The following is a 22,285-nucleotide window of genomic DNA, read 5'->3' as shown; positions in this document are numbered from 1 at the left end:
TACTCTGCCCAGATTGGATGAATGTGGTGCTGTGGAAGATTCAGGGGGGTTTCCTCGCTGTTGAACAGGTTGCTGCACCTTTTGCCGCACTGAGGAACTCAGAGGCACTCCGGAATCAGCTACTGCACCTTCCCACAGCATCTGATGCTCCCGGCGCTCCGACTGGACCTCCTGTTGCAGTTGGCTGAACTGGTGTTGCCTTCTATGCCACCGTTCATCCTGGCGTTGTCTGTCCTGCTCCCATTTTGCCTCACGGTCAGCATGCTGTTGCATCAGGCCTTTTAATAAAGTTGAGAGCTCTGAGAGACTTTGTGCTTCCGTGCTGTGCTCACCCGTAGCTTCTGGCAGGTTGCCATCATCTTGGGCCTCCTCTGGGGGAAATTCTGTTGGCCCTTGAGGTTTCCTTGACTTGGCTGTTTCTGCATTGCTATAACCTATTGGCCTGGAGCCACTGCTGCCACCATTTGTGATGTAGCATAGCTTAAGCAGCAAGGAAGGTGATAAGTAAATAGCATTAGCAGACAATTGAAGTTCTTTTTACGCATACTTTATTGCTAGCATCTCCCTTTTACCATAAAACAATCAATCAGGCATGCAAAAATCCCACTGGCTTTATACAAGACTTTGCCCACACCTGACCTCGTTAGTCCCTACCATTGAACAAAATAGGTCAAACCAAATAATACAATTCTAAACAAAGAACAGGAATAAAGTCATGCATGAAACTGACAAACTCATTTACGCAACTAAATAGTTTGTAAAGTAAAACACTGGATACAATATAACTCAAAAGGCTACTTTAAAGAAAACAAACAATACTATACAAAATGAAAAACCCTCCATTTGGTTACACCCAGTGATCCAATCATTGACCTCATGACCCTATATAAACAGGAAGTAGTGGGCGGCCCTTCCCATACACCTGTCTCACATATAGGACCTGCAAGCACAACATGGACACCATGGTAAGTATAACCAAAGCAACATAAAGAAACATAATTTACTAGACATGTGCCTGTAAACAGAAGAGAATTCAGATGATCTGATGGTTAGTAGTGTTTGCTTTAAAACACATGCATGGATGTAAAGAATGTAACTACTGCTACCACAAACAAAACCCGGGATATTGTGTGTTAAGAGAAGTTACACCAGCAATGTCTAAATGAAAGCATTATGGCTGACTGTAAAATAACAGAACACAGAATAACAATATACGCAAGTGACAAATGGCAAATGAATTCTGTCCTAGCCACTTTGTCACAGGCCTGAGCTAAAAACAGTGGCCCTGGGGAAATGTGGATGGTATTGGCCAGCACCACAGGCCCTGGTGTGGTGATGATGGACTCACAGGAAGCACTGTCCCTGGTGTAATGTGGATGGCCCCAGCCAACAACACTGGCCCTGGTGAAATGTGGATGGTATTGGTCAGCACCACACACCCTGGTGTAATGTGACTAGCCTTAGCCAACACCACTGGCCCTGGTGAATTGTGCATGATATTGGTCAGCACCACAGGCCCAGGTGTATTGTGGATGGCATCAGCAAATAGCACAGGCCCTGTTGTGGTGATGATGGCCGCACAAGAAGAACTGTCCCTGGTGTAATGTGGATGTCCTCATCCAACAGTACAGGCCCTGGTGTGGTGAAGATGGCCTCACAGGAAGCACTGTGCCTGGTGTAAAGTGTATGGCCTCAGCCAACAACAGTGGCCCTGGTGAAATGTGGATGGTATTGGCCAGCACCACAGGCCCTGGTGTGGTGATGAATGAATCAAAGGAAGCACTGGCCCTGGTGTAATGTGGATGGCCTCAGCCAACAACACTGGCCCTGGAGAAATGTGGATGGTATTGGCCAGCACCACAGGCCCTGGTGTAATGTGAATGGCATCAGCCAAAAGCACAGGCCCTGGTAAAATGTGGATGGTATCAGCCAGCAGCACAGGCCCTGGTGTGGTGAATATGGCCTCGCAGGGAGCATTGGCCCTGTTGTAATTTGGATGACCTCAGCCAACAACACTGGCCCTGGTGAAATGTGGATCGCATCATCCACTAACACAAACCCTGGTGAAATGTCGTTGTTTTCGGCCAACAACACAGTCCCTTGGGTAATTTGGATGGCTAGCAGCACAGGCCCTGGTCTGGTGAAGATGGCCTCACAGGAATCACTGGCCCTGGTGTATTTTCGATGGCATCAGCAAGAAGCACAGACCCTGGTCTAGTGAAGATGGCCTCACGGAAATCACTGGCCCTGGTGTATTGTGGATGGCATCAGCCATCAACACAAGCCCTAGTGAAATATAGGTGGCCTCAGCCAGCAGCACAGGCCCTACTGCAATGTGAATGGCCTCAGCCAGTAACACAGTCCCTGGTGTAATGTGGATGGCATAATCTAACAACACTGGCCCTTGTGAAATGTGGATGGTATTGGTAAAGCACCACACACCCTGGTGTAATGTGGATGGCCTTAGCTTACACCACTGGCCCTGGTGTAATGTGCATGATATCGGCCAGCATCACAGGCCCTAATGTGGATGGCATCAACGAGCATCAAAGGCCCTGGTGGGGTAAAGATGGCCTCACAGGAAGCACAGGCCCTGGTGTAATGTGGATGGTAGAAGCCGGCATCACAGTCTCTGGTGTAATGTTGATGACCTAAGCCAACAACAGTGGCCCTGGTGAAATGTGGATGGTGTTGGCCAGCACCAGAGGCCCTGGTGTAATTTGAATGGCATAGGCCACCAGCACAGGCCCTCGTGTGGTGAAGATGGCCTCACAGGAAGCACTGTCCCTGATGTACCGTATTTTCACGACCATAAGGCGCACTTAAAAGTCTTAGATTTTCTTCAAAAAGTGCGGCGCGCCCTATAGCGCGGTGCGCCCTATGTGTTGTAAGGAGGACGTAGTAGAGAACACCATGAGAACGTTAAAGGGTGAAGTGTGGGCGTTGATCGTATATACCGGGACAATCGCACATACCTGTATAAAAGAACAGGTATGTGCATTATGCAGGACATCGTTGTTTTAACAACCCTGAAAATGACAAAGAGACACGCTTACGAAGCACAGTTTAAACTGAAGGCCATCAGCTACGCGGAGGAACATGGAAATCGAGCAGCGGCGAGAGAATTTAAGATTAACGAATCGATGGTTCGCAAATGGAGGAAGCTGGAAAACAAGCTCCGGCAGGTCAAGAAAACGCAGCTGAGTTTCCGCGGACATAAGGCGAGGTGGCCCGAGTTGGAGGAAAGACTCGAGCGGTGGATCATCGAGCAAAGAGCGAGCGGGAGAAGCGTTTCGACGGTCACCATTCGGCTAAAAGCAGTTTCACTAGCTGAAGAGATGAACATTGAACATTTCCAAGGAGGTCCGTCTTGGTGCTTTCGTTTTATTAAACGGTGCCATTTTTCCATCCGGACCAGGACTACGGTAGCGCAGCAACTTCCAGCGGATTATAAGGAAAAGCTGGCCATCTTCCGCTCCTACTGCAGCAAACACATCGGCGACAAAAACATCCAGCCCAGCCACATCACAAACATGGACGAGGTCCCGCTCACTTTTGACATCCCGGTGAGTCACACTGTGGAGAAGAAGGGGACCAGCACGCTAGCGATACGCACAACGGGGTATGAAAAGTCTTCTTTTACTGTTGTGCTTGGCTGCCATGCTAATGGACAGAAACTGCCGCCTATGGTGATTTTTAAGCGAAAGACTTTGCCTAAAGAGAAGTTTCCAGCAGAAATCATCATTAAGGCAAATGAAAAGGGCTGGATGGATGAGGAAATGATGAAAGAGTGGCTGAGGGAGGTGTATGTAAGGAGACCAGGTGGTTTTTTCCACGCATCACCATCGCTGTTGATCTGTGACTCTATGCGTGCCCATCTCACAGCCGATGTGAAAAAACTTGTGAAGCAAATGAACTGTGAGCTTGCTGTCATTCCGGGAGGCCTGACAAAGGAACTCCAACCGCTGGGCATCGGTGTGAACCGCCCGTTCAAAGTAAGGCTGCGAGCGGCCTGGGAGCGATGGATGACCGGTGAAGACCACAGTTTCACTAAGAGTGGAAGGCAGCGCCGGGCGAGTTACGCCACAATTTGCCAATGGATTGTAGATGCTTGGGCTAACATGTCTGCTGGCACTGTTGTTCGAGCTTTCGCAAAAGCCGGCATCGTTTCCGAGGAGCCGCACGGCACGGAAAGTGACTCTGACGGTGAAGACAGTGAACCTGGCATGTTTGATGGAGATTTAGCGCAGCTGTTCAATTCAGACACAGAGGATGAGGACTTCGATGGGTTTGATTGATGATAAAAATGTGAGTACCAAACTTTGTTTTGCTCCTGCTTTATTTTTAAATACGCATACTTGTATGCTTGTGTGTTGTTGATGATGACAATTATTGGTAATAAAAATGTGAGTACCAAACTCAGTTTTGCTCCTGCTTTATTTTTAAATATGCACACTTGTATGCTTGTGTGTTGTTGATGATGACGATTACCGGCAATAGAAATGTGAGTAAGGTACCAAATTCAGGTTTGCTCCCGCTTTATTTTTAAATACGCATACGGTACTTGTATGCGCCCTATGGTCCAGTGCGCCTTATGTGTGTGTTAAATACAGTAAGGGCACACATAACTGAGACTGCGCCTTTTAGCACAGTGCGCCTTATGGTCGTGAAAATACGGTAATGTGGATGGCCTCAGCAAACAACACTGGCCTTGGTAAAATGTCGATGGTATTTGCCAGCACCACAGGCCCTGGTGTAATGTAGATGGCATCAGCCAGTAAAACAGGCCCTTGAGTATTGTGAATGGCATCAGCCAGCAACACAGGCCCTTGGGTAATATGGAAGGCTAGCAGCACAGGCCCTTGTGTAATGTGGATGGCCTCATCTAACAACTCTGTCGCTGGTGAAATATGGATGGGATTGGTCAGCACCACACATCCTGGTGAAATGTGCATGATATCGGTCAGCACCACAGGCCCAGGTGTAATGTGGATGGCATCAACGAGCAGCAGAGGCCCTGGTGTGGTGAAGATGGCCTCACAGGAAGCACTGTCCCTTGTGTAATGTGTATGGCCTTTGCCAAAAACAGTGGCCCTGGTGAAATGTGGATTATATTGGCCAGCACCACAGGCCCTGGTGTAATGTGAATATCCTCAGCCAGTAGTAAAGGCCCTTGTGTTTTGTGGAACGCATCAGCCAGCAACACATTCCCTGGTGAAATGTGGATGGCCTCATCCAGCACCACAGGCCCTGGTTTGGTGAAGATGGCCTCACAGGAAGCACAGGCCTTGGTGTAATGTGAATGGCCTCAGACAGCAGCCAGGCCCTGGTGAAATGTAGATGGCCTGAGCCGGCAACATGCGCTCTGGTGAAAGGTAGTCTGCCTCAGCCACTAGCACAGGCCCTGTTGTGGTGAAGATGGCCTCACAGGAAAGCACAGGCCCTGGCGTAATGTGAATGTCCTCAGTCAACACCACTGGCCCTGGTGTAATGGGGATGGCATCAGCCAGTAGCACAGGCCCTTGTGTATTTTGGATCGCATCAGCCAGCAACACAAGCCCTGGTGAAATGTGGATGGTTTGGGCCTGCACCACAGGCCCTGGTTTAATGTGGATGGAATCAACGGGCCTGTGGTGCTGGCCAATACCATCCACATTACACCAGAGCCAGTGTTGTTGGATGAGGCCATTCACGTTACACAAGGGCCTGTGGTGCTAGACAATACCATCCACATTACACATTACGCTGAGGCCATACACTTTACATCAGGGACAGTGCTTCCTGTAAGGCCATCATCAGCACACCAGGGCCTGTGGTGCTGGATGATGCCATCCACATTACACCAGGGCCTTTGGTGCTGGCCAATACCATCCACATTTCAACAGGTCCAGTGTTGTTGGCTCAGGCCATCCACATTACACCACTGCCAGTGCTTCCTGTGATGCCATCATCACCAAACCAGGGCCTGTGGTGCTTGCTGAGGCCATCCACATTACACCAGGGCCTGTGCTTCCTTTGAGGCCATCTTCACCACACCAGGGCCTGTACTGTTGGATGAGGCCATCCACATTACACCAGGTACAGTTCTTCCTGTGTGGCAATCATCACCAAACCAGGGCCTGTGGTGCTGGATGAGGCCATCCACATTTCACCAGGGATTGTGTTGCTGGCTGATGCGTTCCACAAAACACAAGGGCCTTTACTACTGGCTGAGGATATTCACATTACACCAGGGCCTGTGGTGCTGGCCAATACCATCCACATTTCACCAGGGCCACTGTTGTTGGCTGAGGCCATACACATTACACAAGGGACAGTGCTTCCTGTGAGGCCATCGTCACCACACCAGGGCCTCTGCTGCTCGTTGATGCCATCCACATTACACCTGGGGCTGTGGTGCTGACCGATATCATGCACATTTCACCAGAGTGTGTGGTGCTGACCAATACCATCCATATTTCACCTGCGACAGAGTTGTTAGATGAGGCCATCCACATTACAACAGGGCCTGTGCTACTGGCTGAGGACATTTACATTTCCCCAGGGCCTGTGGTCATGGCTGAGGCCAATTACATTTCATCAGGGCCTGTGGTCATGGCTGAGGACATTCACATTACACAAGGGCCTGTGGTGCTGGCCAATACCATCCACATTTCACCTGGGCCAGTGTTGGTAGATGAGGCCATCCACATTACAACAGGGCCTGTGGTGCTAGCCAATACCATCCACATTACACCAGGGACAATGGTGTTGGCTGAGGACATCCACATTACAACAGGGCCTGCGGTGCTGGCCAATACCATCCACATTTCACCAGGGCTAGTGTTGTTGGATGAGGCCATTCACATTACACCAGGGCCTGTGGTGCTGGCCAATGCCATCCACTTTACACCAGGGCCAGTGTTTTTGGATGAGCCCATCCAAATTACACCAGGGACAGTGCTTCCTGTGAGGCTATCATCACCACACCAGGGCCTTTGGTGCTGGCTGATACCATCCATATTACACAAGGGCCAGTGGTGTTGGCTGAGGACATTCACATTACTCAAGGGCCTGTGCTGCTGGCTGATGCAATCTACATTAAACCAGGGCCTGTGGTTCTGGCCAATACCACCAACATTTCACCAGGGCCAGTGTTGTTTGCTGAGGCCATCCACATTACACCAGGGACAGTGCTTCCTGTGAGGCCATCTTCACCACACCAGGGACTGTGCTGTTGGCTAAGGCCATCCACATTACACCAAGGTCTGTGGTGCTGGCCATTACCATCCACATTTCACCTGGGCCAGTGTTGGTAGATGAGGCCATCCACATTACAACAGGGCCTTTGCTACTGGCTGAGGCCATCCACATTATACCACGGCATGTGCTCCTTGTGAGGCTATCGTCAACATACCAGGGCCTGTATTGCTGGCTTAGGCCATCCACATTGCACCAGGGCTAGTGCTCCCTCTGAGGCCAACTTCACGACAGCAGGGCCTGCGCTGCTGTCTGAGGTCATCTACATTTCACAAGAGCCTGTTTCTGGCTGATGTGATCCACATTGGAAGGGAGACTCGGCTTCGCACCCTTCATTCACCCGTAGCTAGCCAGGCCCCTGTAACTGGTGCAGCCGAAGATAGCGTAGGCCCCGCTAGCTGTTCCCCGGCAGACCCCAAGCAGCTGGGGAAGGAGCGTGGCTGGGTGACGGTGAGGAGGAAGCATAGTCCTAAACAGTAGCCCCAGGTACACCACCAACCCGTTCATGTGTCTAACTGTTTTTCCCCACTCGGCGACACGCCCGCCGGGGGTCAAACTCTGGTAATTGGTGATTCTGTTCTCAGACATGTGAAGCTAGAGACACCGGCAACCATAGTCAATTGTTTTCCAGGGGCCAGAGCAGGCGACATTGAAGGAAATGCAAAACTGCTGGCTAAGGATAAACGTAAATTCAGTAAAATCATAATTCACGTCGGCAGTAATGACACCCGGTTACGCCAATCGGAGGTCACTAAAAGCAATATTGAATCGGTGTGCAACTTTGCCAAAACAATGTCAGATTCTGTAGTTTTCTCTGGTCCCCTCCCCAATCAGACCAGGAGTGACATGTTTAGCCGCATGTTCTCCTTAAATTGCTGGCTGTCTGAGTGGTGTCCCAGAAACTATGTGGAATTCATAGATAATTGGCAAACCTTCTGGAGGAAACCTGATCTTGTTAGGAGAGACGGCATCCATCCCACTTTGGATGGAGCAGCTCTCATTTCTAGAAATATGGACAGATTTATTAAACCCCCCAAAATATGACTATCCAGAGTTGGGACCAGGAAGCAGAGTTGCAGTCTCACACGCATCTCTGCAGCTTCTCTCCTCCTGCTACCCCCCCCCCCCCCCCCCCCCCAAATCTCCTTACACAGAGTTTCTGTCTGATTTCTCAGACTTTTTATCTGATTTAGTGCTCAGCTCAGATAAAATAATTATTGTGGGTGATTTTAACATCCATGTAGATGCTAAAAATGACAGCCTCAACATGGCATTTAATCTGTTATTAGACTCAATTGGCTTTTCATAAAAAGGAAAAGAACCCACCCACCACTTTAATAATCACACTCTAGATCTTGTTTTAACATATGGCATAGAAACTGAACATTTAACAGTGTTTCCTGAAAACCCTCTCCTGTCTGATCATTTCCTGATAACATTTACATTTAAAATAATTGATTACACAACAGTGGAAAGTAGACTTTATCAAAGTAGATGTCTTTCTGAAAGTGCTGTAACTAAGTTTAAGAATATAATCCAACCACTGTTATCATCTTCAATGCCCTGTACCAACATAGAGCAGAGCAGCTATCTGAATACTACTCCAACAGAGGTCGATTATCTTGTTAATAATTTCACCTCCTCACTACATACAACTGTGGCTCAAGAGTTGGGAGTTCGCCTTGTAATCGGAAGGTTGCCGGTTCGAGCCCCGGCTTGGGCAGTCTTGGTCGTCGTGTCCTTGGGCAAGACACTTCACCCGTTGCCTACTGGTGGTGGTCAGAGGGCCCGGTGGCGCCAGTGTCCGGCAGCCTCGCCTCTGTCAGTGCGCCCCAGGGTGGCTGTGGCTACAATGTAGCTGCCATCACCAGTGTGTGAATGTGTGCGTGAATGGGTGGATGACTGGATATGTAAAGTGCTTTGGGGTCCTTAGGGACTAGTAATGCGCTATATAAATACAGGCCATTTGCCATTTAACTCTGGATACTGTAGCTCCTGTGAAAACTAAGGTCTCAAATCAGAAGTACCTGACTCCGTGGTATAATTCTCAAACACATAGCCTAAAGCAGATGACTCGTAAGCTGGAGAGGAAATGGCGTGTCACAAATTTAGAGGATCATCATTTAGCCTCGAGAAATAGTGTGTTGCTTTATAAGAAAGTCCTCCGCAAAGCCAGAACATCTTACTATTCGTCACTGATTGAAGAAAATAAGTATAACCCCCGGTTTCTCTTCAGCACTGTAGCCAGGCTGACAAAAAGTCAGAGCTCTTTTGAGCCAACCATCCCTTTAACGTTAACTAGTAATGACTTCATTAACTTCTTCACAAATAAAATTTTTATCATTAGAGAAAAAATTACCAATAATCATCCCACAGATGTAATATTATCTACAGCTACTCTTAGTACCATTGATGTTATATTAGACTCTTTTTCTCCAATTGATCTTTCTGAGTTAACTTTAATAATTACTTCCTCCAAACCATCAACGTGTCTTTTAGACCCCATTCCTACAAAACTGCTCAAAGAAGTCCTTCCATTAATTAATTCTTCAATCTTAAATATGATCAACCTATCTCTAATAATCGGCTATGTACCACAGGCCATCAAGCTGGCTGTAGTTAAACCTTTACTCAAAAAGCCATCTCTAGACCCAGCAGTCTTAGCTAATTATAGGCCAATCTCCAACCTTCCTTTCATATCAAAAACCTTGAAAGAGTAGCTGTCAAACAGCTAACAGATCATCTGCAGAGGAATGGCTTATTTGAAGAGTTTCAGTCAGGTTTCAGAGCTCATCACAGCACAGAAACAGCTTTAGTGAAGGTTACAAATGATCTTCTTATGGCCTTTGACAGTGGACTCATCTCTGTGCTTGTCCTGCTAGACCTTAGTGCAGCATTCGATACTGTCGACCATAATATCCTATTAGAGCGATTAGAACATGCTGTAGGTATTACAGGTACTGCACTGCAGTGGTTTGTATCATATCTATCTAATAGACTCCAATTTGTACATGTAAATGGAGAGTCCTCTTCACACACTGAGGTTAATTATAGAGTTCCACAGGTTCAGTGCTAGGACCAATTCTGTTTACACTATACATGCATCCCCTAGGCAGCATCATTAAAAGACATAGCATACAATTTCGCTGCCATGCAGATGACACCCAGCTTTATCTGTCCATGAAGCCAGATAACACACACCAATTAGTTAAACTGCAGGAATGTCTTAAAGACATAAAGACCTGGATGGCCGCTAACTTTCTGCTTCTTAATTCAGATAAAACTGAGGTTATTGTACTCGGCCCTGAAAAGCCTAGAAATATGGTATCTAACCAGATTCTTACTCTGGATGGCATTACCTTGGCCTCCAGTAACGCTGTGAGGAACCTTGGAGTCATTTTTGACCAGGATATGTCCTTCAACGCACGTATTAAACAAATATGTAAGACTGCGTTCTTCCATTTGCGCAACATCTCTAAAGTTAGAAATATCCTGTCTCAGAGTGACGCTGAAAAACTAGTTCATGTTTTTATTACTTCCAGGCTGGACTACTGCAATTCATTATTATCAGGATGTCCAAAAAACTCACTGAAAAGCCTTCAGCTAATCCAAAATGCTGCAGCAAGAGTCCTGACAGGGACTAGAAAGAGAGAGCATATTTCTCCTGTTTTGGCTTCCCTTCAAACCCAGAATTGAATTCAAAATCCTGCTCCTCACATACAAGGTCTTGAATAATCAGGCCCCATCTTATCTTAATGACCTTGTAGTACCATATCACCCCATTAGAGCACTTAGAGCACTGATCCTGCACTGCAAATTATCTGGTGCTTGCCATGATTTAAAATCTTATTTTTAGACAGGCCAGATTATTTGCCTTGTTTTAAAAAAGATTTACTTGTTTCTAAGTCTGGATTTTAGATAATAAACTTAAATCGAGAATAACCATATAATTGTGTCTATATTAGTACAGAAATCCAGAAATGGGAAGAATAACTCTTAAAATAGCCTACATTAGGTCTCTCACCAGATGTCTCTCAAAATATCACTTGTTTCAAGATAGAGTGACAAACTCAATTTGCTTGATTTAGGAAATTCACACAAGGCATCTGTTGAAAATATTATTTATTCAAAATCATGTCTGACTTCAAAGTTGTACATATAAGGGAAAAAAATTAACCACAATTTATGATACAAATCACATTTCAAAGACAGCTGTTTGTCCCAGCATGCCAGCATTATGTGGTACAACATTGACATTGGTTTAGGGAACGTTAAATGAGTGTGACCTTATATCATCACAAACTACACTAAGCCAATACTTGGTGCAACCCTAATCTTAAGGGTGATTTCTATGGGAAATAATATCAGAAAGACTGTATTTGATTGGAACAAACACACTGTCCTTAAAACTAATAGAAAAGTATGAAGTGTAATCAATGAGCTCATGGGCTAATTCTGTAGCTTGAGCAACAATGGGCACAGTTACTTCATATGCCAATAAGTCTTCATTTAAATTCAAAGTTTCATAGCATTGGTACTCAAAAGCAATAAAAGATGAGTCAATCAAAAAGATATCCTTTATCAGTCCAAACACAGGGAAAGTGCCATCCACATCTGCAATAATCATGGACTTCCCAGCAATGTATTTATTGCCATTTAGAACATACCATTTCACTGAGACAACAGACTGCATGACATCTATTCCAAAAAATTCTTTAATTTTTTTCCTAACATATTCATTATTTTTAACAGCTGATACTGGCCCGGATTCCTTTTCTTTCGCAAAAATAGGATGTTCAGTGCCTATTTCATTTTGACAACACTCAAGAAATTGATTGTGGTTTGCTAGGGATTTACAAACATTTTTAAAATTTAACTTAGAAGCCCACTGTTTAAAATAGGAGTGCTTTGCCTCAAAGCGCATGCACATACTCCTTATTAAAGGTCCAAGGGATAAGATTTGACTGGGAAGATGCAACATATAATGTTGCTTAGGTATTATATTGGCTTCGGGAAAAAGTTGCTTGAACTGATACAGGTGTTCTTCAATCATATTTCTCAGTTGCAATACAGTTTGTAAAGAAATAATGGGAGCAAGAACTATTTGAACTATCATAATTAACTTTCTAATAAATACAACATACTCACTCTCCACACCATACAAAAGAAAAAGTAATATTTTTAAAAGAATTAGCATCTGTCCACAAGACTGTTTCAATTTGTTGTCGTTAGCCGCTAAAGTGCCAAAGCTAATAGGACATGGTTTATCCCGTATTTCAAGAGGTGAGTAAGGAAAATTTTGAATGTCTGAATTAAACTTGTCTAATTCCAATTGTCCTGAGAGAATTAGGTGTTTTAATACAAATTTAACTTCCATTGATGCAACACCTTCAAAAATAACATGCATTATGTCCTGTGGAGTTTGTTTGATCAGGTCAAATGCAGGAACATCAACTAGTCTGCTTCTTCTATTAATTCCATAAGTAGTTTTGAGGGACGCTTTCAATAAATCTGTGCTTGCTTTATCTATTTCAAAACACTGCCTGATATGTTTCTCCAGAGTTCTTTGAACAAACTTCTTCTCCTCAAAAACACTTTGCATATCATCAAAGTTGCATTCACAGTGTCTACATTTGCTATAAGCAAAACCAATCCCTTCTTTAAAGCCAGCAATCTCATGCTGGGCTAGCGTGTCTCCGCAAATGGCTATAACAGCACCAAACAATTCAATTTCACCATTTGACATTTCAATCCTTACACCATTGTAAAGCAGTGATAGATCTTGAAGTATTCTTTTCAGTACAACATCAATACCCCACTGAGAAATGTCACTTGCTTTAGCAATAGCAAGAAGTCGTATTGCAGCTAACTTTGACCTAAATTTTGGATCAATATTTCCTAAAGTATAATAAAACATGACCAATTTGTTTGCAGAAGCATGGGACCCTAAGGGGTTACATATTTCAATTTCATCTGTGTACAGTATTAATTGCAATGCATTTGGCCTCTGAGAAAACAAGGGGTGAGATGTAAAGAGGGACCCGTCTCTAAAATCATAGAAGAATCCCTCTCTGCTTCTTTGTGGTGCAGTGTTCAACATGGTAAAGATTCTCTCATTAGTCATTAACTGCTTTAGACTTTCAATTAATGGTACATAGTAAAAACTTTTGTTCCTTAAGGACATGACCCTTGAAAGACCTTGCTTTACCCAACATATCTTCTGGGATACTACTACTTCCTCGGCGTTGACTGGACAGAACATTTCCCCTATGGCTCTACGCTGTCCATATGCAATGGTGGAGAAAGGATCCATGAATTTATCAAATGTAGCCAAAGCCTCATCTTGAAGCTGAGTGGTTCCCTCGGCATTATCTTCAAACACTGTCTTCATTCTTTCCTTGAGCGTATCCAAAAGAACAGCCTGATACTGTTGCACTCCTGAGATGATATGTTTGACCGTTCTCTGTGAAAACATTTGAAACAAAAGTAACTTATTCTGCATTTATATTAAAAAAAAAATTCTGAATTCCATTATGAACAAGTAAGACATTGATTGCCTTATGTAATGTATTGATCAATTAAGACTATAACATACCTGTGATAAGTGGCACTGTTCTTGAACACTGATAGCAAAAGCTGCAGCAGATCTGGTAATATCGTGTCTGGTAAAGGATGTTTTAGCAACAGCTTCTTCCTTTAGAGCAGAAAAACAAAGTTAGTCCAAACTCCTGGCCAATTATAGAAATTCTTACATAACAGGTATAATCAGTTACACCTAATGATTGGTCCATTAAAAAACAAAGTGCATGACAGTGATTAGTGTTACAGTTGTGAATATTCAATATAATATAAGATAATATAATATTCATTCTTTGGAATAAAGAAAAAAAATGGAAAAGAAATCAAAGACAAAGAAACAATAAAAAAGGGGTTGTCCATTGTTTTGATGAGGCTAGGGATTGGATTCATGAGAATGAGATTTTATCTTTTTAAATAATGAATTTTTGTTCGCACTTAGATATTAGTTTCTTTACATGTTTGTTGTATTTATTAAATTATTTATGTATTTTTAAATCACGTAATTTAGATTTGCACTTAGAATTTATGTTAGTATTAGTATATGGATATATTTTATTGTATGCATTTATTAATTTATTTAATTTTCAAAAAAATCATTCTTATCCATGTTTTGGCAGTATTTCTAGCCAACAGATTTTTTTTACAGTGCTTCCAAATACTCTGTGTCTTACCTGAAACTGTAATTCCTACGAGATACCCAAATTGCTGTCACATTGAACGATTTAAACGCGCTGAGAGTGTCTTTGATGCAAACTTCACCAGGAGACATGCCAGCCGCAGAGTGTGTGCCTTCTCCGGCTGCAGCATAGCCTGTACTATCTACACTGAACTGCTATTCTGTTTATTTGTTTTTCATTTCATCCTGCAGGATGAAATTGTGATTTAAAATCCAACCATGGTGGAAATCGCTTGTAACAGTTTGAAGAACAATATCTAGCGGTATAATATCGCGAGATCTCGTTAAATTTCTCTTGATTAAAAATGGAGAAAATGATTAAAAGTAATATAGGACCAAATACGAGGAGTTAGACATAGCTAAATTTGTCATCAGAAGCCACACTACATTTTATTTAGTTTAACACTTACCGCGCTCGGGCTGTCAACAACCTGAGGCTCCTGCACTTCAGGCCAAGATCCACCAGTTGATATTTCCACGGTGCTGGTTGTTGTTGCAGTACTACAGTTGGCAAAGACTGAAACACCAAAATTTTCCGATCCTAAAGAGTGGGATGTTGGGGGGATCCTCCATCCTCTTGGTGGGCTTCCATTCGTCAAATACAGAGGGTGCGTCCGTTTAATGTGGCGAAAGAATGAGTTAAAAACTCTGAAATCTTGTTCACAGCCATCTATTCCACAGTAAACCCAAAAATCCTGCCTTCGACCATGAGCTGCATTTATGTGGCTAAGGAGCACCTTCAGAGTTAAAGAAACAAAGATAAAACAGATCATACATCTCCAGAGCGCCATGGTGAACTGTTTTCGCGCAGTAGCAATGCAGCTTTACTTTACCGCTCTCCACTGAAGGCCACAGATGAGAGTGTGGGACCATGGGAAAGGTAGGCAATTTTAAAAATATATGCATCCTTAATTATCCAATTTTTCAGGTTTAAATTACATCAGTTATATTTATTTTTAGGCAATAAGTGTTTAAGACTGAATTTATATTTTTATTTTCTTTTTTTTTACTTAAAAAAAATTAAATATAAATAATTTTCTGCATGCGCATTCTCAGTTCCTGTCGTGACGTTACTTTCACGCGGGACAAACTCTTTTCCCCTGCTTTGTTAACCATCAGGACCGTTAGGAAGATCAAAATTATTTATCTAAACAAAGTGAACAGTAATTTAAGGTTGGTAACATTAAGTTGATTTGAAAAATACTATGGTACAACGGTGTTATTAAGATAAAGTCGTGTTTTGTGAGGGCTGCTAGTTAGCAATCTAGCTAATGTGTTAACTTTAGCTAAATGATCTTATTTAAGCTGTAGGATATTTCCAGGCACTGTGAGTGGAGGCTTTGGAACCGAACTAGAGAACTGCTGTCACGGCATGGACAACTTTGACGATGCCATACTGTCTGTGTTGCAGGGTAAGTCTTATTTTTCAGTTATTTTGGTACGTTAGCTAAGCAGCCTTAGCATCTGTTAGCATCATTTCTGAAACTTGGAGCTAGGATTGCACTCTACTCTGAACTTTATCCACATTATAGCCTTGAGCTGTCTTTGCCAAAATAGACTTGGAACATCATTCTTGAAGACAGCCAAAAATAGTTTTATTGCATTCCCAAATATTTGATAAACTGTTTTAAGTTTGACATTTTATCCTGTTAATATTACTTATTGCTAAAATACATTTATTGACAAAAAAAATGACCTCAATATGTAATAAGCCACGCCCAGGAAAAGAGAAATAAATATCACTTTTGAAGTTGTTTTTCTCTTTTACAGCTGCGAATATTGATGAGGAAACTTTGAGGAGCTTTACCCGGGATGACCTAAAGGATCTTTTTCCGGGCCATGAAAATTTCTTCCGTAGAAAGAAGATTTGGGATTTTATCAGCCAAAAGGTAAATACACATTATACCACTAAGAAGATGATTACTGTCCATATTGTCTAGCATTAATTTGCCTAATTGTGTATTTTTGTTTATATCCCACAACTGTTATAGTTTAAGAGTACTGACCAAGATGCCAACACTTTCCATCGAAGCGAGAGTAACCCCTTAGGCTTTGATGTGTCACAATGTCAGCCTCAAACTTCCACTCCCATTTCCTACACTGCTGACAAAAAAATGAAAATGCCAGACCCACCAGAGTATGTGGTGTATACAGATTCAGAGTTGGACATGGTGCGCAGTCAGTACTTTGCATTGCTCCACAGTGGAAAGGAAAAGGACTGTAGGATGTCGAAGGAGCTATGTTGCAGACTTGTAAGGAACACCGTCACCAGCATGGTTGCAATCCTCCGTGCTAGTCCCATGGGGAAAGAAGTAACATACCCCTCCAAACTCGAAATGAGAGCAATGTCGCAGAAGATTGTCGACTATTACCCCATGTTACGTGATGCTGACACACACATGCCATACGTAAGTCATTCTTTACTCACTACAATATCTAAAATTGAGCGAGATAAAAAAAAGAATGTACAAATATATATTATTTTACCACAGCTGACCATCTACACCAAACTGTACAAACGACTCCAAAATATGAAGTCTCCAAGGAAGAGGCAGGGCTCCATGCCACAACGAGGCAGGCCCAGGAAGACTCTTTTCAGCTCAGATGACACAGACAACGGGACTGAAGGTGACCTAAGTGGTGAAGCAAGTGGTTCAAGTGACTATACCATACTTCTTGAGAGCAATGATGACCTCAGTGAGGATAACTCAAATGCAGGTGTGTACTTTGGTCTGCTGTACTAATGACTTTTGGACATCTAAAACTTCAAAGAGACCACCTGCCCTCAGTTTTCTGTTCAGAGTGCATCACAAGATTTATACAGTGTTGAGTATTTTCCTTAACTTTCTAGCTATTCCCTGTTATTACATTCTGTTCATCTTCTGTTTTTTCCTCAGAGAAAGAATCCCAATTGCCGCTACCCTCCACTGTACCAACTACGTCAAACAATACTACCCTGGCTTTACCACTATTATCCAAGTCAGCCTCATGCTCTGCACCCAGGGCTGATATAGGTCCTTCAACTGCACCTCCAGATGATGTTGTTGGTAAGTCCACCATCACCCTTATCTACCTCTGTCTGACTGTGGTTCCTCTTACAGCTCTTTCCAAAATATGGTTGCAGCAATGAACCCCGTTCTAAGTGTTTATTCCATAAATCATAGTGGTTTGGCATTAACTCGAGTTGGTGTGTAAAATCAACATATGATAGATCCCTCATTCCAGTTTGCCAGTTAGCCATAGTAAGTATTTTAACACTTTGTGTTGTAATGGGTGTTACTCAGTGCTGATTATTTACACATGTAAATCCTCATGCTGGTCACATCTATCATGCCTTATCACAGTGTTTCTGTCATAGATCAAATTACCTAAAATATTTTTATCCATCAGCTCATAATCACTGTTCACACTGATGTGAACGATATACACAGTAAACAACCTTTACCTTATTTTCACCACAGCTTTATTCACGGGCATCTTAAACTGTCGTTTTAATATTTGATTCTGTTCAAACTAACAATTAACATAAATCCATGATCATTATAAGAAAAGGACACAAAGGGAAATGATCAGGACATATAGGGTCAGTTCATTACTCAAACATATTTAACCTAAACATTAATTCTCAGAAATATTATACTTAAAAACAACCATGCAACTAGAAATGACTGATTAGAAAAATCTGAATTTTGTGAAGTCTAGTTACACCATGTCTTACAATTGCTCTTTGCTTTCCCTAGCAGACCATGACAGCCTGAAGATGCAGGCAAGACATTACAAAACCTTGAGCAACATGTACAGGAAACCCAATGCAAAACCCAACCAAAGTGACGTTGCTCAAATTTTGGACCTGGAGTTTGAGGCCAGACGAACTTTTATTGACGCAGATATTACAAGGGAAGAAGACAGGCCCAGAAAAATATTTGAAGCATACCCGTGCTTCAAAGACATACAAAATGTAAGTTCAACTACCTTCAGTTAAATTCCTTGCTTTCTCTGGATAGGTTTAGTTAGTTCTTGACTAACTGAGCACAACTTTGTCATAGGCGATGGATGAACTGCGTCGCATCATTGGTGGCTCCAACTGCAAATACATAGATCAAATGAAGGGTCGATGGGCAGAGTTTTGTTCGAAAGTGCAGTTCTATGGCATTTGGAAGAAGGTCCTGAAACCTCCTCTCCCCTTGGATGTACGTGGAGGTAAGTGGCCTTTTCATACATTAAATCCACACATCAGATATGTTCGGATTGCTTTGTTGAGATACTTTTCTCTGTTCACAGTGGATTTTACTGTCACTCTCTTCAATGCACTTCCATCTCTTTTTCCTTCAAAAACTACACCACCAAAGCGGCTGGGAAGTGCCAGTGAGGCTCTCCTTCATATCCTCAAGGTGAGAACAGCTGCAATACCAGCCACTGTAACTTGTACTCCATTTACTTGTATTGTTATTATTAATATTATTATTTTGCTTTTCCTGCTTAATAAGAGTAGGTCGAAGTTCAATTCAGCAGGGATTAAATTACTCCTTATTCAGGATTTCTTAATTGTTATTCAAAACCTACTCCAGAGAGGCAGCACAGAGCAAAAGCACATTGCAGTTAGGATACAAGTAGAAGCAGTAAAATGATATATTTAAAAAGGCCTTCAAAAACTAGAATATGTAACAAAGTTAAAAGAAATTGTTTTAAAAAACAAATGAGAAAAAAAGCACAAATAGACATGATAAAAATGCTGCAAATTAGAGAAAATTCATGCTCAGAATTAATACATTTCCAAAATTTCATATTTATGTAAGTCAGATATTTTATATTTATTTCTTCTATTCCAACAGTAAATCAGTTGGAGCATTCTAAACTCTTGATATTGCTATTTGTGTCTTAAGCTGTTTGGATGCACAGCAACCCTTTCATTTAAAATCTTGAAGAATTTGTCCTTTTTTTGTGCTTCTTCTAGCCAGGTGAAGATGCAATGCTATACCTGGAGAAGCGGCCTCTCTCCTCCCCAGTGCTGCTTTTTGATGGAACAACCAGCATTGTTGCTGTAGGAAACATACCAGTGACCACTCTCCCCTTGGAGGATTTCTGGGAAGGAATGTTGGTGTTGATGGCATATTACTACACCTTGCACTTAACATACCCAAAATGTGTTGCAACGGTCCTCTCTGTCATACAAACTGAGGTAATCACTGATGCCATCCATGATCAAGATGCCACTAGTGCATATAAGAAAGCAATAGCTGAGTGGAAGTCGTTCTTTGAAAAATAGGTGAATACCAAGCAGGATTTTATCAGGTCATTTGCAGTTTGTTTAGTTTTGTAGTACGTTTGTACAACTTTGTTCCTAATTTGCCTAGCAATGTCCTGAGAAACGGCTTTACTTAAGATGCTTTACAAATGAAAGTTGTTGTTTTTTTTTCTTAGTGACACTTTACCTGAGGCATGTAAAGTTTTAAGTCAGTAATGCCATTATTTATAACATTGTGAGACTATGTGACTGTCACAAAAGTTTAAGGCCAAAACTGTAATTTTTTTTCTGTGTTTAGGCCTTTTAAAGGGTTGATTTAGACTTTTAGGGATTGTGCAGCAGCCCTATTTTGTTTAAAAAAAAGGATTTTGTTCTCATGAGAGAAATATATCACTCTTGTCCTGGTTGTGATTTCAGTAGAAGCCAAGGAGTAGGAAAAAGGTCTGTTTTAAGGTTTTTTTGCCTGGATTTAATATTGATTCGGCTCTATTTTAAGATAAGCCAACCTGAATCAAGAAACAAATTAATCATATTTCACTAATATTGAGTAGTTTTTCATAGTATTAGAACTATTTTTCTCGTTGCAGTGCATTCATTTGCTGCAAGTAAGAATTCAAAACATAAAAAAAGACTGTAATTTAGCATATTTAACTAATATTTGGGACTTGATATCAAGTAATTTTATCTTAAATTGAGCTCTTTAAAGCTTATTTTAACCCTCTTCAATTCTCAAATGTGTTCTTTTATTTCTGGATTAAAAAATCTTATTTCAAGATTTCTTATTAAGTAAAATAAACTTGCTGCATGGACAGATAATTTCACTTGTTTTCAGTGCTTTTTGTATCAAATGTAGTATTTTTTTCCTAAATATAGACTAGCCATTTTTGCAGTGTGAATCCTCCCGTAGTTATGCTGCGATAGACGTAGGCTGCCGGGGATTCCCATGATGCATTGAGTTTTTCCTTTCCAGTCACCTTTCTCACTCACTATGTATTAATACAGCGGTCCCCAACCCCCGGGCCTCGGTACCGGTCCGTGAGTCGTTTGGTACCGGGCCACGAGAGTTGAGAGTTGAGGCTCAGGTGTGAAATGTATGGTTTTCAGGATTTTTATCGTTTTTTTAGTGTTATTTTGTTATCGTTTTTATCGTTAACTCGGTTTTCCTGGGTCTTTTCACGTGTGTTATGAATAAATCTTCTTTTTTTACGGTACCGGTACTAGGCCGGTCCGTAAAAATATTGTCGGGCATGAACCGGTCCGTGGCGCTTAGGGACCGCTGTGTTAATAGACCTCTCTGCATTGAATCATATCTGTTATTAACCTCTGGCTCTCTTCCACAGCATGTCTTTTATCCTGTCTTCCTTCTCTCACCCCAACCGGTCGCAGCAAATGGCCCTGCCCCTCCCTGAGCCTGATTCTGCTGGAGGTTTCTTCCTGTTAACCCTTGTATGGTGTTCGGGTCTGTGAGACCCGTGTTCAGTTTTTTTCAAAAGAAAAATTAAACAATTAATTATTTTTTCACGTGTAAATGTGTTGTCTTTCCACTCACTCCACTTGATTATAACTGATTTATTTATAACATTTTATATAAAAGAAAAACGAGAAGCACATTAATTCATAAATGTGATCTAACAAAGGTAAAGGGAAAAAATTAACCATGTTTGCTGTTCATATGTCTTGTAATTGGGATGAAGTAAACATCTGTTGAGTAATTTAACATAAAATTGTTTGATAGTGTTAATTTGGAAAGCCAAAACTCTAGCGGGTCCACCAGACCCATGAACACTGGCTGAGTAACAAAAATACGAACACCACACAAGGGTTAAAAGGGAGTTTTTCCTTCCCACTGTCACCAAAGTGCTTGCTCATAGGGGGTCATATGATTGTTGGGTTTTTCTCTGTATCTATGAAGCCCCTTGAGGCGACTTTTGTTGTGATTTGGCGCTATATAAATAAAATTGAATTGAATTGAATTACGGACTAAACCTGGGACATTTGTGGCCCCAGTGCATGTGCCCTATCTGCCTTGTTGGTGTCCTTGATTTTTAAAAGTAAAATGTCTTATTATGCTATAAATAAAGCCAGAGAGTGAAATCTGTGCTGATCCTAATACAAATACCTGAAGACAAAGTGCCTTGGTTGTTTTCGATTGTTCTTTTCATCAGACATAATAACTACTCAGATCTCCTGGACTTCTTTCTTTCTTTCTTTCTTTCTTTCTTTTCATTCCTGAAGACATGCACATCTTCAGGAACAAAGCTACAACCCAGATGACATTGTCAAAAGTGTCTTTAACTGAGCTTTGAGAAAAGGTGGACTGCTGAATGAAAGTAAGATTTGCATTTGGTTTGGAAATCAAACTCCTTGACCAATACTTAATATTCCTTTTCCATATTTTCTAACACACACACACACACCAACAGATATTGTGTATATATAAATGGTGAATGCTCATATCGAACATGGGCCAAGTTTCAAATAATGAGGTCAGTATATGTACAAGTAATCCCTGCTCCAAGCACAGAAGTACCACCCACCTGCTATTC

At 42.2% G+C, this 22,285-nt stretch overlaps 1 protein-coding gene and 1 long non-coding RNA gene across 7 annotated transcripts; one reads left to right on the top strand and one right to left on the bottom strand.

Annotated features, from left to right (window-relative positions):
* Positions 1 to 11,534: 11,534 nt before the first annotated feature.
* On the bottom strand, positions 11,535 to 14,990 carry LOC309694381. The gene is made up of 3 exons (XR_014272856.1): positions 14,905 to 14,990; positions 13,835 to 13,933; positions 11,535 to 13,702 (listed from the first exon to the last, which is right to left on the bottom strand). It is a non-coding gene; the product is annotated as an uncharacterized lncRNA (long non-coding RNA).
* LOC309694380 (uncharacterized protein) lies at positions 14,494 to 21,918 on the top strand. 6 transcript variants are annotated; one of them, XM_082514443.1, is made up of 11 exons: positions 14,494 to 15,667; positions 15,800 to 15,906; positions 16,265 to 16,383; positions 16,486 to 16,902; positions 16,987 to 17,212; positions 17,392 to 17,541; positions 18,235 to 18,452; positions 18,541 to 18,694; positions 18,776 to 18,885; positions 19,449 to 19,673; positions 21,080 to 21,918. In XM_082514443.1, exons 1-11 carry the CDS (start codon positions 15,537 to 15,539, stop codon positions 21,146 to 21,148), a joined length of 1,926 nt encoding a protein of 641 aa, XP_082370569.1. In that variant the 5' UTR covers positions 14,494 to 15,536; the 3' UTR covers positions 21,149 to 21,918. The 6 variants fall into 6 exon arrangements, with proteins under 6 accessions (XP_082370569.1, XP_082370570.1, XP_082370571.1 ...); XM_082514444.1 differs by lacking the exon at positions 21,080 to 21,918 and having other exon boundaries at positions 14,494 to 15,374; positions 15,817 to 15,906; positions 19,449 to 21,073; XM_082514445.1 differs by lacking the exon at positions 21,080 to 21,918 and having other exon boundaries at positions 15,817 to 15,906; positions 19,449 to 21,073.
* The last annotated feature ends 367 nt before the right edge of the window (positions 21,919 to 22,285 follow it).

Source organism: Aulonocara stuartgranti (genome assembly GCF_965226115.1).
Source record: "Aulonocara stuartgranti genome assembly, chromosome: 18".
NCBI classification, from domain to species: domain Eukaryota; kingdom Metazoa; phylum Chordata; class Actinopteri; order Cichliformes; family Cichlidae; genus Aulonocara; species Aulonocara stuartgranti.
Note: the sequence above shows the minus strand (reverse complement) of the source record. Positions and strands in the feature narration are given on the sequence as shown.

Coding starts and splice junctions, on each gene's coding strand:
- LOC309694380 (XM_082514441.1), top strand. CDS start 15,537: ATGCGCATTCTCAGTTCCTGTCGTGACGTTACTTTCACGCGGGACAAA. Junction 15,668..15,799: donor AAAGTGAACAGTAATTTAAG/GTTGGTAACATT, acceptor ATCTTATTTAAG/CTGTAGGATATTTCCAGGCA. Junction 18,886..19,448: donor CTCTCCTTCATATCCTCAAG/GTGAGAACAGCT, acceptor TGCTTCTTCTAG/CCAGGTGAAGATGCAATGCT.